General features: G+C 35.9%; 1 protein-coding gene across 5 annotated transcripts in view; it reads right to left on the bottom strand.

The window, feature by feature from the left end:
* Nucleotides 1-17,056, bottom strand: part of LOC110442456 (centrosome-associated protein 350-like) — a 134,082-nt gene that overhangs the window by 91,120 nt on the left and 25,906 nt on the right. For 4 of the 5 annotated variants that reach the window (XM_021486071.1, XM_021486070.1, XM_021486073.1 and 1 more), the window contains one exon: nt 4,261-4,389. In XM_021486071.1, coding sequence (XP_021341746.1) covers nt 4,261-4,389 — 129 coding nt within the window. Of the gene's footprint in view, nt 1-4,260; nt 4,390-16,002; nt 16,183-17,056 lie in introns of those variants that run through there. The other variant, XM_021486072.1, reaches the window with a different exon arrangement.

Raw genomic sequence — 17,056 nt, 5'->3', positions numbered from 1 at the left:
AAATTGAAAATAATATTATTATTATTTTTTTGGGAAAAAATCCTAAAAATAAAAGGTATCAAACTGGAAAAGAAGCATCAAAGGTAGCTTGGTGTTTATAACGCCGATTAATTAACGACTGATTGATTGGAGTCAACAAGCCAAGCCCATGAAGGTCTCCATCTATACTGCTTGGTGGACGAATCCTGCAGAAACCAAACGAAGAAAGTGCTATATGTTAGCCAGAGATGTTGGCTCAGTATTATATGTTAGCCAGAGATGTTGGCTCAGTATTATATGTTAGCCAGATATGTTGGCTCAGTATTATAGCTAATGCATTCCGATGCCAGAGAATCGCCTATCAACTGATGTTTCGAAATCTCAGCGGTTTACTCATAATTACGCAAATGTAGTGTTTCAATTATAGGCTCCGTTCCATGATAGTTCTGTTGGTTTTTTTTTACCAAATTGCTAGGCCTAGGCCTAGTGTGCATTTTTTCCCCCGGCTCAATTTCATGTTGACGTGATCGATAACCCCGTGAATTATTTCAATATTATGAAGCATCATAAAAATAGTGTATTCTGCTTTTATATATTTCCTTCGAGTAGATGTGTTGAATGTCCACGCTTCTAGTATTAACATATTTTTTATAATCCCTTTATGGTCAAATCAGTCTGTAGTTCAAACAGTGCAGTAGGGCTTCACGCCATGGCACATGTTGAGAGTGAAAACAACACGATCGCGACTGCAAGTAATTTCAATTAATTTGCAGTAGAGCTATTGTTAATCGGTAATCACTGATAGAGTGTTAGCTAATTACTGCATTGTAATTTGTATTAACTGTGGTGTTGAGATGTGTGAAATTTTTTCGGTGAAGCATGGCGATCCTACCTAGCCTATTGTCCGGGATCAGACGGTATGCCCTCCGGTCAACTTACCTGTAAAAATGTTATGTGACCATATAGTGTTTGTCGCCAAATCAGCAGTCATGACCACAGATTACCAATTTTAATCATTTAAGAGAAGGTAAAAATTGTGTTGCCAAAAAATGTCATTCTTTGTTGTTATTTTAATCTTCAATCTTATCATCTATGACCGACAACTCAAAATAAAACTATGTGCACCCCCCTTTTTGACATGACAATATTTACCCAAAAAAGTGTGCACTATACGCGCACATCTATGGTAGCTTAACATTACAGGGATTTAAACTTAAGGATTCTCCTTTGATGTTGACAGAATCAGAAATGTCATGTGCAATTAGGTAGGACTTTATATACTGCTGTAAATGGTAATGAGAAATGATAGGACATTAGCTTTGATATACATTGGGTAATTAAGGTACCTAAATGCAAGTCTTAATGGATGTAGAATATATACTGATGACATGAGCATGCATGGCCTTAATTGACCTTATACTTGATGACAATCATACCTTACATAGCAACCTATTTGAATCTTGTCACGTTAAAACTTTATTCTGAGACCTTTTACTGGAAATCATGCTTTCAATAGAAACCTATTTGACCTTTTTGTCACTAAAACTTCACCTTGACCTTATACTAGACAATCAATACTATGTATTATATAAAAACCTATTTGACCAGCTGACCAATAAAACTTCACCTTGACCTTATACTGGACAATCAATACTATGTATTATATGAAAACCTATTTGACCAGCTGACCAATAAAACTTCAACTTGACCTTATAACTGGACAATCAATACTATGTATTATATGAAAACCTATTTGACCAACTGACCAATAAAACTTCAACTTGACCTTATATACTGGACATTACATACTTTATAGAGAAACATATATTGAGCCATCTGGCCAGTGCCATTAAACTTTGACCTAAAACCTTGACAAGCATTGCCATTTACAAATATATCTGATTTGTAATCCATTACCGTTACCTTCCTTCTTCCTTAACATTGGCAATTAGGAGGTACAGACTTACAGGGGAGGTGCCAGAAACTGTTGAAATAATTTGACCTTTGATCTCTTATTGTGACCTTAAACTTGAGGGTATGAACATCTGTGATAAACAATAATGTATCACCATAACATATATGAGAAACAATTTATCAAATAGCATTCAGAAGTACATATAAGTATATACATGTAAGTATATACCCTCTCAAATATGACAGGGAAGAGAGGTGGCGTGGGAGAGTGGTGGAGTAGTAGGGCCAGGATAATATTTTCTTTAACCTTCACAAGTTAAGTTAATGGGAGAATCTAAGTTAAGATGTTTTGTGAGACTAAAGCCTGATGTATTGACAAAGGTCAACTGTATGTGATCACTACAATTACCCCTATTTTATACAAAAATTCAAGCTGTGATTAACAAGCACTTTAAAAGACACTGTAGAAAAACATTTATCTCCAGTGAAAATAAGTCATGAAAACATGGATTTATAGTAACAATGGAATGCAAAAAGGTTTGGACTTTAATCAATGGACATAACTATCCAGTAAATCCTCCAGTAAATGTGAGGGATGTGTTCTGTTCCGCCAGGTCACATGTTTACAGGACATATCAAATACTCCAGCAGAAACACAATGTGATCCGACACAATGAACACCTTATCTAACAGCGACATAGCTACCTGTTCTTCTGGAAACAAGCGACTAACATGCAATGTCAAAATTCGTCTTCCTTTTTATAGTCAATATACAACTGGATTATATAATAAAGAGTAATATTAAGGCTTCCCCTGATAACTTTAAGGTCCTACTTGACATCCTTTACCAGAGACCAGACTTCCCCTGATCACTTTAAGGTCCTACTTGACATCCTTTAGCAGAGACCAGACTTCCCCTGATCACTTTAAGGTTACTACTTGACATCCTTTACCAGAGACCAGACTTCCCCTGATCACTTTAAGGTCCTACTTGACATCCTTTACCAGAGACCAGACTTCCCCTGATCACTTTAAGGTCCTACTTGACATCCTTTACCAGAGACCAGACTTCCCCTGATCACTTTAAGGTCCTACTTGACATCCTTTACCAGAGACCAGACTTCCCCTGATCACTTTAAGGTCCTACTTGACATCCTTTACCAGAGACCAGACTTCCCCTGATCACTTTAAGGTCCTACTTGACATCCTTTACCAGAGACCAGACTTCCCCTGATCACTTTAAGGTCCTACTTGACATCCTTTACCAGAGACCAGACTTCCCCTGATCACTTTAAGGTCCTACTTGACATCCTTTACCAGAGACCAGACTTCCCCTGATCACTTTAAGGTCCTACTTGACATCCTTTACCAGAGACCAGACTTCCCCTGATCACTTTAAGGTCCTACTTGACATCCTTTACCAGAGACCAGACTTCCCCTGATCACTTTAAGGTCCTACTTGACATCCTTTACCAGAGACCAGACTTCCCCTGATCACTTTAAGGTCCTACTTGACAGCCTTTACCAGAGACCAGACTTCCCCTGGTCACTTTAAGGTCCTACTTGACATCCTTTACCAGAGACCAGACTTCCCCTGATCACTTTCAAGTCACTACCTGAAATCTTTACCAGAGATTACTGACAACAATTGTTTTATTCTGAACTGGAAACCACTACTTTTAATCCTTCAGTCTTAAAACCAGTATTTTGGAAAAGTCAGCTGGATGCAAACAATGGGAATTGTTGCCTTTGATTTATAGAGATACCGTGTAATGCTAATCCTTAATGTTTTAGGGCTATTCCATATTTACTATCACAGATAAAATCGGAATTATGTATGCTTATTAATAATTCATGAAGAAACCTTATTATCAAAGGTTTGTAGTATTGAGAGGAAGATTTTATACAGATCTGTTTTAACGGTTCTAACAGTAACAACAACTGCCTGATAGTCACGGGCACATTCTGCCCGGAGTAACGCTTACATACTGCATATTAAAAGTAACAATCCATACATGACTGCATAAAGTCATGTATTATGTTATTGATTTAAGAGACTAAATCATAAAACAGTTAAAGCTTATCATCAGACAGACACAAGTACCAAAAACAAGAACATTCTACATCACAAACACAAAATATCAAATCAATTGCAGTTTTTAATAGTCACACAAATCATTGTACAGCAAATTTGATGTTCATATGAAATGAGAGTCATAATTAATTTGACATCTCTAAAGTGGTTTAATCAACCAGCTTTCAGCTATATATCAGATATATCAGATGAAGGTATGATAATGGACATTCTTATCTAAACATTCTATTGAGGCAGATGAGAGGGGAGATAACTAGAAACGTTGTGCCTACCCCTGAGGGAAACTCGGTCTTGCTGTAAGTCTGGTCCAGTGACGGGTACTCAGTGATGCTCGTCTCTCCTGTCTCATTGAGGTGAGGACGGTGATCTACATCTCCTAAGCGGTGCTCAATCTTCCGCAGCTGAAATCACACACAATCGTAACATGTTATGTAAATGCTATCGAGACACGATTTTTTTAACAAAAAGAAAATTATTAAACACAAAATTGCGTTGTGAACCACAAAAGGTTAACTCAAATTAAAAACGAATATAAGAATTTGAAATATAAGAAGGAATATTGGAGATCAACGGTTCTGTTCCCAGATCCCTAACCAGTTCCATAGAGAAAGGTCAATTACAACATATTCAGTGAAAACTTTGCAAATAAATAATTAAAAAATCCATATTTGTTGAAAAATAATCCAAATTAGTTTAATTTGGGTAAAGATTATATCAATCAGTTCAATCGACTTAGAAATCATGGCAAGTGATAGTTTTGACCTCAGAAAGAATACGGCAATGTATTGAAGTATAAGTTTCGGTATTCAATATGAATTATTGATTTTCATTGCGGTATGGGGTCACGGGATAGTGTTTATTAGTTTATCACAGACCATCCACGACATTTTTATCTAGAATTATATCCAATATACATCTATAGAGGACTAAACTGATCAACAAAAACATTGATTTTTACTTAAAATTTGTTTTATCATAATTCTGTTACTAGTATCAAATACATGAACATTACGGCAGCTTTGATATAGGAAATACTCTGGCATGTTATACAGTGTAGAGAGCGTGACCTTATGATAAATTATCTCCAATGGAATTCAAAAATCATAGCTTTTTATTCATGAGTTTTACTTTCAATCACAAGTTGGTCTATGACTTAACACTTTCACATATTCACTATCCAATATGAACAATTTAAATCCAAATTTCTGTTTACCACAGCTGACAGTTTATCAATGGCTGATAAATGAATTTCCTCCTGGAGATTTTTTTTCTTCTACAGACACCTGTGAGGGAACTTATACACTGACCTTCAGATATGCTGGATAACATCCAACATTTCAGGTATTGACGATGATCAAATTAGAACATGTAAGTTTCATGGCATTTCCCATAAATAGATGACAAGACAAATCCTTTATCATTAAAACCTCATTATGCAAAGATGAATCTATTTAAAATATCCTTTTGAACATTGTGGAAGATTCAGCAATAACATTTTTTTCCCAAAAACTAATATTTCAACTTCAGAGATCAGAAGTTTTCAAAATGCCAAGTTTTAGTACTGTTTGCCAAAAAACTAAAGAAAACTGTTTGGTGAATGTTGCAACAAAATTAATGTGAAAACAGGTAAACACTATATACAAGCTTATTTTATGGACAAAATAGTGTGTACAGCAGGATTGACAAGCTGATATACATATCATAGGGGTGCGTGGGTTTGGTGTTACTGAAGCAGTACAGATATGTACTTCTCTCTCCTCTCTATCATTCTCGTTAAACAAAGAAAAGCAGTACATTCAGTTGGTGATGGTGGTGGTGATGATGTTTTTTTATTATTATATATACTATGACTAAAATTATTTTACACCCTCTTGCTGGAATTATGAATATCACACTTCAACACTATGATGACAAAAGCAGAACTTGTCAATCATGTCTACCAAACCTATGAAAGTCCCTAGTTTGTACATGTCTGCTGAACCTATGAAAGTCCCTAGTTTGTGCATGTCTGCTGAACCTATGAAAGTCCCTAGTTTGTACATGTCTGCTGTACCTATAAAAGTCCCTAGTTTGTACATGTCTGCTGAACCTATAAAAGTCCCAAGTTTGTACATGTCTGCTGAACCTATGAAAATTCCTAGTTTGTACATGTCTTCAGAACCTATGAAAGTCCCTAGTTTGTACATGTCTACTGAACCTATGAAAGTCCCTAGTTTGTGCATGTCTGCTGAACCTATGAAAATTCCTATTTTGTACATGTCTTCAGAACCTATGAAAGTCCCTAGTGTGTACATGTCTGCTGAACATGTAAAAGTCCCTAGTATGTACATGTCTGCTGAACCTCTGAAAGTCCCCAGTTTGTACATGTCTGCCGAGTTTGTACATGTCTGCTGAACCTATAAAAGTCCCAAGTTTGTACATGTCTGCTGTACCTATAAAAGTCACTAGCTTGTACATGTCTGCTGAACCTATAAAAGTCATTAGTTTGTACATGTCTGCTGACCCTATGAAAGTCCCTAGTTTGAACATGTCTGCTGAACCTATAAAGGTCATTAGTTTGTACATGTCTGCTGACCCTATGAAAGTCCCTAGTTTGTGCATGTCTGCTGAACCTATGAAAGTCCCTAGTTTGTACAGGTCTACCAAACCTATCAAAGTCCCTAGTTTGTACATGTCTGCTGAACCTATGAAAGTCCCTAGTTTGCACATGTCTGCTGAACCTATGACTGTCCCTAGTTTGTACATGTCTACTAAACCTATGAAAGTCACTAGTTTGTACATGTCTGCTGACCCTATGAAAGTCCCTAGTTTGTACATGTCTACTGAACCTATGAAAGTCACTAGTTTGTACGTCTACTGAACCTATGAAAGTCACTAGTTTGTACATGTCTGCTGAACCTATGAAAGTCACTAGCTTGTACATGTCTGCTGAACCTATGAAAGTCCCTAGTTTGTACATGTCTGCTGAACCTATGAAAGTCCCTAGTTTGTACATGTCTGCTGAACCTATGAAAGTTCCTAGTTTGTACATGTCTACCGAACCTATGAAAGTCACTAGTTTGTACATGTCTACCGAACCTATGAAAGTCTCTAGTTTGTACATGTCTGCTGAACCTATGAAATTCCCTAGTTTGTACATGTCTGCTGAACCTATAAAAGTCATTAGTTTGTACATGTCTGCTGAACCTATGAAATTCCCTAGTTTGTACATGTCTGCTGAACCTATGACAGTCCCTAGTTTGTACATGTCTGCTGAACCTCTATGAAAGTCCCTAGTTTGTACATGTCTGCCGAGCTTGTACATGTCTGCTGAACCTATGAAAGTCCACAGTTTGTACATGTCTGCTGAACCTATGAAAGTCCCTGGTTTGTACATGTCTGCTGAACCTATGAAAGTCCCTGGTTTGTACATGTCTGCTGAACCTATGAAAGTCCCCAGTTTGTCCATGTCTGCTGAACCTATGAAAGTCCCTAGTTTTTACATATCTGCTGAACCTATGAAAGTCCCAAGTTTGTACATGTCTGCTGAACCTCTGAAAGTCCCTAGTTTGTACATGTCTGCCGAACCTATGAAAGTCCCTAGTTTGTACATGTCTGCAGAACCTATGAAAGTCCCTAGTTTGTACATGTGTACTGACCCTATGAAAGTCCCTAGTTTGTACATGTCTGCCGAGTTTGTACATGTCTGCTAAACCTATGAAAGTCCCCAGTTTGTACATGTCTGCCGAACCTATGAAAGTCCCTAGTTTGTACATGTTTGCTGAACCTATGAAAGTCCCTATTTTGTACATGTCTACTGAACCTATGATAGTCCCTAGTTTGTACATGTCTGCAGAACCTATGAAAGTCCCTAGTTTGTACATGCCCACTGAACCTATGAAAGTGACCCTAGTTTGTACATGTCTGCTGAACCTATGACAGTCCCTAGTTTGTACATGTCTGCTGAACCTGTGAAAGTCCCTAGTTTGTACATGTCTGCTGAACCTCTATGAAAGTCCCTAGTTTGTACATGTCTGCCGAGTTTGTACATGTCCGCTGAACCTATGAAAGTCCCCAGTTTGTACATGTCTGCCGAACCTATGAAAGTACCTAGTTTGTACATGTGTACTGAACCTATGAAAGTCCCTAGTTTGTACATGGCTGCTGAACCTATGAAAGTCCCTAGTTTGTACATGTCTGCCGAGTTTGTACATGTCTGCTGAACCTATGAAAGTCCCCAGTTTGTACATGTCTGCCGAACCTATGAAAGTCCCTAGTTTGTACATGTCTGCTGAACCTATGAAAGTCCCTATTTTGTACATGTCTTCCGAACCTATGAAAGTCACTAGTTTGTACATGTCTGCTGAACCTATGAAAGTCCCTAGATTGTCTAACATGTCTGCTAAATTTTTCAAACATGTTTGCTGAACTAACAGAATTAAGGCAGAGCTTGTACATTTCTGCTGAACCCAAGAAAGGTGGAATTTGTCATAAGTGTCTACTTGAGCCAGGGAAATCCAAGTTTGCAAAACATGTCTGCTAAACCCAGGGAAGGAAAACTTTGTCAAACCAACATCTATGTTTGTCTGGAATAAAACAAATAGAAGTGGATTTCAACAAAGTTACTGCAGGGGTGGAATAATATATGCCAACCCAATGCCATATGCAGATTTTGTTCAACTTTATATAAATTTTGTCCAAGTTTCATCAGAATCTGGTCATATTTGACATAGTTATTTTGCACAAACTGTTGACCAATTAGAGTGCAGTATGCAAATTAATTATGCACAGCATAAGTTTTCTCCGGTACTCGGGTTTCCTCCCACATTAAGAACCCCAGCGCTTATATCAGAGCCAACTAGGGTGATTAATATAAGCTCAAATAACTTATTTAACAATTGTTGTAAAATAAAAATACAAAAAAAATAGAGTATAGAATCTCTATATTAGCAGGAACACTGCCTGACTGGTGGCATGAGTTTTCATACCGACAGCACACCACCTGCATGATTGTTATTATTCTCTTTATTTCTTCCAATTTGAAGATTACATTTAAACAGAATAATGCGCACATATTTACATTACAAAAAAAATCATATTGAATACACATCGATAAGCACCAAATAACATACATCACATATACAGACTTAATTACATTGAAGTCATACATTCAATAAATATCATTAATAAGTGTATATATGATGAGGTAATACATACATATCATATTAAACATTCATATCATTTTTTATATTTATTTTATTTATATTAATCTTTACCAGGATGTGAGATTATATCTACACACTACCGGTAGTATAATTTGTGCATCTTTTCGACAGCTGCTACTGATTTCAATCTAAATTCATTCATGTCTAATACATTTAATTCGTAAGTCATTTGTCCCCCAATTAAAATATGAATTAATTCGTGATCTGTCAGAGAGTGTATGTACGCACTCAGCAAAATACCAGTATCACTAATGTTTGCAATAGAGCATGACTGGTGGCATACCGACCGCACACCACCTGCATGATTGTTATAGATAAGATATTTAAGTACAATTTAACATTCATTTGCTGCATATAACCTACACAGATTTAAAGGAATTATGAAATATTAAGTTTGGATAACAAATAAAACTTCAACCTTCCCTGCACAGTAGTATAGATTGTCAACAATCCGACTTCAATAAAACCTGATATTCCTAAGGAACATGTAGAGCTCTTAAAACAGACACAAACATGTTCAGGGGATGGCATCTAGCCAACTGTTATCAGCTCAATATTATTTAGAGAAAGCATTAAATTTAATACAGAAAACAAAAAGTAAGGGTATTAATCCTAAATAGTGCCTGAAACACAATATTATATTAATTTTGGTATTGAACGTGTTAGTGAATGTTGAATTTATTTGTGATGTAACACAGCATATGATTGATTGGAATAGTCTGTGTTAGTATAATCACAATATACAGTTGTGAGGCCACAATTTACTCATTTACATATATATATATATATGAAGCCCAGATGGCTATTGTATATGTCAATGACCCTGACTGACCCATTACAATGTGACATTGATGTCACAAACAAGAGCGTGACCCCTTAAAGATAGATGTTAATAGGATATAAAACACAGACAAACCAAACCTACATAAATAAGTCTAATTTTGAATGGGGATAACCCTACTGAGCTTTGAAATTTGCACCCACATATTGTAGTTTCACTGTCACAAAGATCCATTTTATTAGCTTTCCTCCACTTCGCCAATAATTTCTAATTAGCAACGACATAAACACCGCTGTAAATCTTAAAACATGGTAGGGTTTTCCCATAAATACACAAAACTGACTGAGAAAATATGTTTCTTTTTATGAAGAAGTAGAAGCACTTGTTCATCAATACAGAGTCCTACAATGCAATATTAACTGCCAGAAAACATAGCAATTAACAATGGAACAGGTCAGGTGTAGAACAGTGAGTTACCTGTGCTTGAATGCTTTATACCTTAAGCCTTTATATTTCTCAATTTTGATTCCTCAATTGCACTTTTATGTACATTTCCATTTGTAATACAGTAAAATGGTTTGTCAAACAACTTTAATTAAATATACCATTATATCTGTGAAATATATTTTGCATCCTTTAATCCCCCCCTCAACTTGAGCAAAGACAGATTCTGAACAATGGAATGCTAGTGTTTTTTTGTGAGTAAAGAACTGGGACATTAACCCCCTCCCCCCTAACCTCCAACATCTACACTGGATTTACAATATTTGAAAAAAAAAATAGCAATTTACTCACAGAACTTTGAAAATAAAAGTCTTATGCTGCAGACAACTTGAATTTTAAACCTTTGAAGATCTACAACACTGTCAATAAAGCCGAGAGTCCCACACCCCCTCATCCCACACAGGGTGTTATCACATCGTCCTCAAGGAGTCTGCTTATAACTAGTTAATCGTGTGTAAACCAAAGTCAGCTTGTTGACCCATTTCAATCATGACATGAATATGACATGGGCAAACTCAAACAATACCTCTGCAATTTGTCCTCTATGAGTTTTCCTGTTTCAATGTGATGCCATTAGACATCTTCACTGTAATATGGTGATCACCTCATTAAGGGCACCTGTTAAATTTCTGGCTTTTTGTTAACTGTTTATGTTGATGTATTTATTGATTTTCCCCCCTTTCCCTAATCTAGAATGTATACACCAAGTAACTTTTGACTATTTGCTTGATTTCCTCCAGATTTTTTATTAAGAGAATTTACCATATCTCCAGAAACATCCAACACATTGAAGTAAAGCTGTAATAAACCATCAAAATCCCACCTATAGCCCATAACCTCATATTGTCATAATTCATTATTCCAATATCTTCAACCAAGTTTAGACTTCAGTCGTTTTCAAACGACCTTTCTCAATATAAGTGACATTTAGAACTCTTTAATGGTTTTTCAGTTCTAAAAGGAGAATTGTGTGGTTCTTTTTGTGCTTTTGAATCAACATATAACTCACAGGTTGCTATTTCAATTCTATATATAGAATCAATAACATGTCCTTTTCTTATTTCATAAAGAACTTTAAAACAATTTTCTGGTTTGGTGAAATGATGTATTAATTTTGTAATATCACCAAACCACAGGTAGATGACATCTAGTATACTCAACCTGCCCTTCACTTAGTATGGTTAGCCCAAAATTATCAAATTCTGAAATTTATAATTCCTTTATAATAATTCCCCAAATTTTACAAAAATATTAAACATATAAGAAACATAAAAAAGTGCATAAAAAGTTAAGAAAGATTGCTTAAAAAATCTAAATCCTTTGAAAAATTGAATCTGAAACTATGCCACGATATGGTACGTAAGTTAATAACCCAGTAAACATGGCCCAAGGTTTGGATGGGAACGCATGTAGGCTGCTTGTATTATGACAATATTTGAAAGGTCTGTTTACACCATTTATAAGTGGAGCTTTAAGTTGAGTGGACAAACACCATAGACAGGACATGGTTGAATCTTTGCATGTTATCCACATTCTCCTCAAGGGGTACATATAGGTACCAGTGGGTGGATGGTTAACAACACGGCCGACAGCCAGCGGCTTATATTGGTGGAAACACCGCCCTAATCCTTCTGATCAGGGTGACAAAGATCAATCAGTATGCGACTTAAGATGATCAATAAAATCATATACCCATATAAGTTAGACATACATATATTTCACTCTAAATCCTTATTCATATCAAGGTTACTAATAAAATATTCAATGAAACGGATATGAAATATTGACTAGCTTGATTTAGGACAGCTAAAACCCCTGTGATAGATACTTATGCAGGAAGTTTCTAAAACCCCTGTGATAGATACTTATGCAGGAAGTTTCTAAAACCCCTGTGATAGATACTTATGCAGGAAGTTTCTAAAACCCCTGTGATAGATACTTATGCAGGAAGTTTCTAAAACCCCTGTGATAGATACTTATGCAGGAAGTTTCTAAAACCCCTGTGATAGATACTTATGCAGGAAGTTTCTAAAACCCCTGTGATAGATACTTATGCAGGAAGTTTCTAAAACCCCTGTGATAGATACTTATGCAGGAAGTTTCACAACAGATTGTGTACACCTATCTTCTTTTAGATATTTTCTGCATTTTGCTTTCTCTAAAATATTTTCATTTAAATCACTTCTAACTGTTTCAATTTCCTAAAAGGATTGTTTTGACCCTTCTGACTGTCCTGGTTTCTTCAATTAAACAGAACCCCTCAGTTAAAATTTCCTTGTTTGCATCACAAAGAGCTTATATTTCTGTCACAGGTTCTACTATTGAGTCTTAGATTCACAGTCCTAACAGATTCAAGGCATTGGTTGTATTACCCCTGCTTGTTTATATCTTAGTGTAAATCACAATAATGACAAAAATCATTTGTTTATAATTCAAATTGTAACTCATTTTAAATGAAAAGTCTAATAAACTGCAGACAAACTTGTTATGCAATGGTGTTGTGTACATGTGATGTTTGAGATGCTTATGTTACAGATATGATCATATTTATTACATATACGACACAGCTGTGCCTATTTAATTGAGGACTTATCCAAGGTCAATCTGAATTAAATCTCGCCATTTCACATCAATCAAGCATGACATTAAACCATGAATAACAATAGTTCACTTAATCAAGTGATTAGTTCACAGTTCAGGCTCAAAATTGTTTATTAAAGTGTCACATATCAACAAATACTTAAAGCTTATGTCACTACATAGAACTATATAGGAGGCACGGTAGTCTAATGGTAGGACGCCGGGCTCATGACCGAAGGGGTGCGGGTTCAAGTCACGGCAAGGCACTGTGTTGTATCTTTAAATTTGAACAAGACACTTTACTCCACTTGTTCCAGTCTACTCAGCTGTTAATGAGTACATGGTTGGGCAGTAATAGAATTGCTGAATGCTAGCTGTGAGCGCCAAAATTACAGCACTCGCTGTATGCTCCCCAGGAAGTTGGGAAAGATATTGGCTGGTTGCATTAAAGGCCCAATAATCACGGATAATAATTTGTGAACTGCTTTGAGACGACCTACGAACTAGGTTGTGATAAAGCGGTATATATGAACCTCAAGTTATTATTATTATTATTATATAAAATATCATCAAATAAAACAAACCTAACATTTAATCATGTTGTTATCCAGTCAAAACTGACTTAGTACATATAACCCTTGTTGGTGTTTACCAGCTTCCCCATCCTCGATACTCCGGGGGTTAATACTCATTTAGCTAGCTCTCTGCACCCCTGAAATATGTCATGACAACAGGCTCAGTGTGCACCACCTTATGGATGATACAGAAAGGCTTCTTTCATCCTTTGACATACATCAAAATAATCCCACAGTAGTGTTACAGTAAAATTAACTGGCTTTAAAGTTTGGTGCCGATCGATCAGCCTTTGATTGGTTTGCATTTTTACCTTAAGCCAATCAAACAGCCTTCTGCATCCTTTAATTTTACTTTGGCACATTCCAGTGGGGGCAGAAAGTGTAAAGTGATCGTAGCCCCTGGAGTACCAAGGAAGCTTCTCCCCTGTGTACGACTGACAGGGCAGACCACTTCCACCACGATGGGTTAATCATAACAAAGTCAGCAATAACAGCAACTATACACACACATAATCACTGGTAATTAAAAAAAAATGGTTGTTTTATTAAAAATCTCATTGACCTCAAACCATTTGGCAAATACATACAAGCACAATATACCTGCCGAAAATAGCTTACTTACGTATAAACATATTGAAAGTCTGATGCACTGAATTTACTGATCAATTTATCACAAATAACTATATCTAATATATTTGGGTTATAAGAATGGCTAAACAGAAATTCTTTGATGAGTTTTTCATTAAAATCTTACTCATGAAGAACAGACCAGACTGCTACGTTATATATATATATGAGCAGAGAGTATGTTCCACAATCGTCCGATAAAGACTGATGTTTGGTAAATATGTACACATTTGAATTTTATCTTTAATACTTAAAACCATGATAAAACTACCTTATCGACCACAAGGCACTGACATGACTGGAGGACATTTCCATAAACGGTCTTACCATGAAAGCTTTTTAACAAAGTGTATTATTTTGTTTACCATACCTTACAGGTCATGGACTACCAGCCACAAATCATTACATATTTGACTGTCAACTTCTGCAGGTTTATGATAATATCTCAGATGTAAAGCTAACTCAAAGATTCCTACCAGACTTTACAAGTACACGAACATCAAAGTCTGCAGGACTACAATCTGTTTACGCCTGGTAAAATATTGATGTATATACGAGGACATATTGTTTACATTGTAATCCAAAGCAAAGTCCAAACAGTAATTCTATGACACTCAAATTCTCTCAAAAAGACATTCCAGCCTTTTTTGTGTATTTCAATTATATCATTCAAACCTATTTGTCTATGTATTAAATCCAAGAAAAAAATGGAAGAAATTATCAACTGAAGAAATTGTATTTGGATGATGCACCCGGACACCACTATCAAGACGATGCGACATGTCAATATTGAAAGGCTTCAAATTGTCTCAACAAAGCAAATTATCTTCCCAATACTTGAAAAACTGAAGAAAAAAAGTAAGACTAACTGCAATCCTTCTTTTTAATTCAAAATTACCACTCTTCAAAAAGAAGTAATTCTAAGCATTTAACATGGATAATTTTGTGCTGAAAAAATCGCGTTATGTATGAACGTTCCAGTTGGTCTCACCTTTACACCTCACATATAAACACATACACCTTGTATATTCTTAATCGCTATTATGTGCTAGAGAAGAATCTGAGCGTGTTAATCGCTAACAACATCCCAACAAATAAACCAAGGTTTTTCTTTAAACACATAATTATACTTAATAGTATCAGACACATGCATTCCAATCCAACAACTTAATTAAAAGGATACTATTTCCTTTCCAATTTGCAGGTAAACATAGATTTCTCTAACCGCAAACAGGAAAATCAGATAGAAAATTTAACAAGTGATTTAATAGATACCCGCCGCTTACCAATCAACTGTACACTTGAAATATGACAGACTGTCGGCAATATTGCGACAGTTCACTGAAGAGACACAATTTAAATACTTGTAAAACCTTTCCAACATGATCAATGAAACACACAGAGTTACTTCCCATGTATATGACAGTAGGAAATCTATGGTGAGATGTAGTTCATTTTGAAGATCAATGAGACTTTGTGAAGCTGAGGTAATGAAAATATTACGACGAAAAATTAATTCACCTCTAAAATCGTTTACTTGAAAATGCTTATCGAAATTTCCTGTAAAATGTTCATTATTTCAAAAATCAATAACATTCCTTATAATGAAATCATTGAAGCGCATCATATTCTGATGAATATTTAAACTGAACACAGCATTGCTGATCAATATGAAGGTTCAAGGTCATTGTAAATTATCATGAAGGCATTAATGACGCTAATTTGTAGCAACAAGTAACTTACTGTTAATTCCCACAGGTAAACTGGAAAACTATCACTTTTGTTGATGGATAATAACACACTCTAATGAATTAGCAGTATTATCCATGAGTTTGAGTCGGAATTCGTGAACCACAGAAGGATTCCCGACTCCCCAATACAGTCCATGTAGGTGTAATACTGACTCTGTAGTATAGAGCGTACTGCTGTATTGTGTGTTTGGAATGTAAACTTAACGGTTGGCCGACGAGCCAGGTCTACATACGATTTACCTGTGTAACACACCCCGCCTTTTGTTTCACAGGCCGCCACCGTACTACAACTGTATAGTAGAATTAAAGGGTTACATACGAGTAATAAACGCTTTGTCACGGGTCACCAATCTCCCAGGTCTAACAGACGGTAAATTACACGACTTCTGTGTAAAGATATCAGTACTTCCAGATGCCTAAATATTGGACTGGTCAGCTTGATAATTAATCAACCCACGTCAGTCTCACAATATCTAAGTGTCTGAATAATCTAAAAACAAATCTTAATTCTTTATACATCTCACCATGAAAAAATGCTAATAACTAAAACAAATACATCAAATGTACAACATGGAAACTTTGATTAAAAGACATAGAAAGGAGACCAAACCATAAACCCTAATTCATCGAAGTCTGCAGATATTAACATAAGTATATGTAAGTTAGTCAGGGTATGTTTAAAAGATTAATGTTTGATCATACAGAACATGATCAACTCTAAGTTTATATAGATGAAGTTTTGTAACAATATGGAGTTCCAATTCCAACCTTTAATTTGAAGGAGGAGACAGTGTTATGATATTAATTAGAAAATCCACAACCACACACAATCAACGTTAGGTCGAACAGACCTTGTTACAGTTAGTACCATCAGACATGGTTGTAGTTAGGACGAACAGACCTTGTTACAGTTAGTACCATCAGACATGGTTGAAGCGAGGACGAACAGACCTTGCTACAGTTAGAACCATCAGACATGGTTGTAGTTAGGACGAACAGACTTTGCTACAGTTAGTACCATCAGACATGGTTGTAGTGAGGACGGA

Source organism: Mizuhopecten yessoensis, unplaced genomic scaffold (assembly GCF_002113885.1).
Source record: "Mizuhopecten yessoensis strain PY_sf001 unplaced genomic scaffold, ASM211388v2 scaffold716267, whole genome shotgun sequence".
Taxonomy (NCBI): Eukaryota; Metazoa; Mollusca; class Bivalvia; order Pectinida; family Pectinidae; genus Mizuhopecten; species Mizuhopecten yessoensis.
Note: the sequence above shows the minus strand (reverse complement) of the source record. Positions and strands in the feature narration are given on the sequence as shown.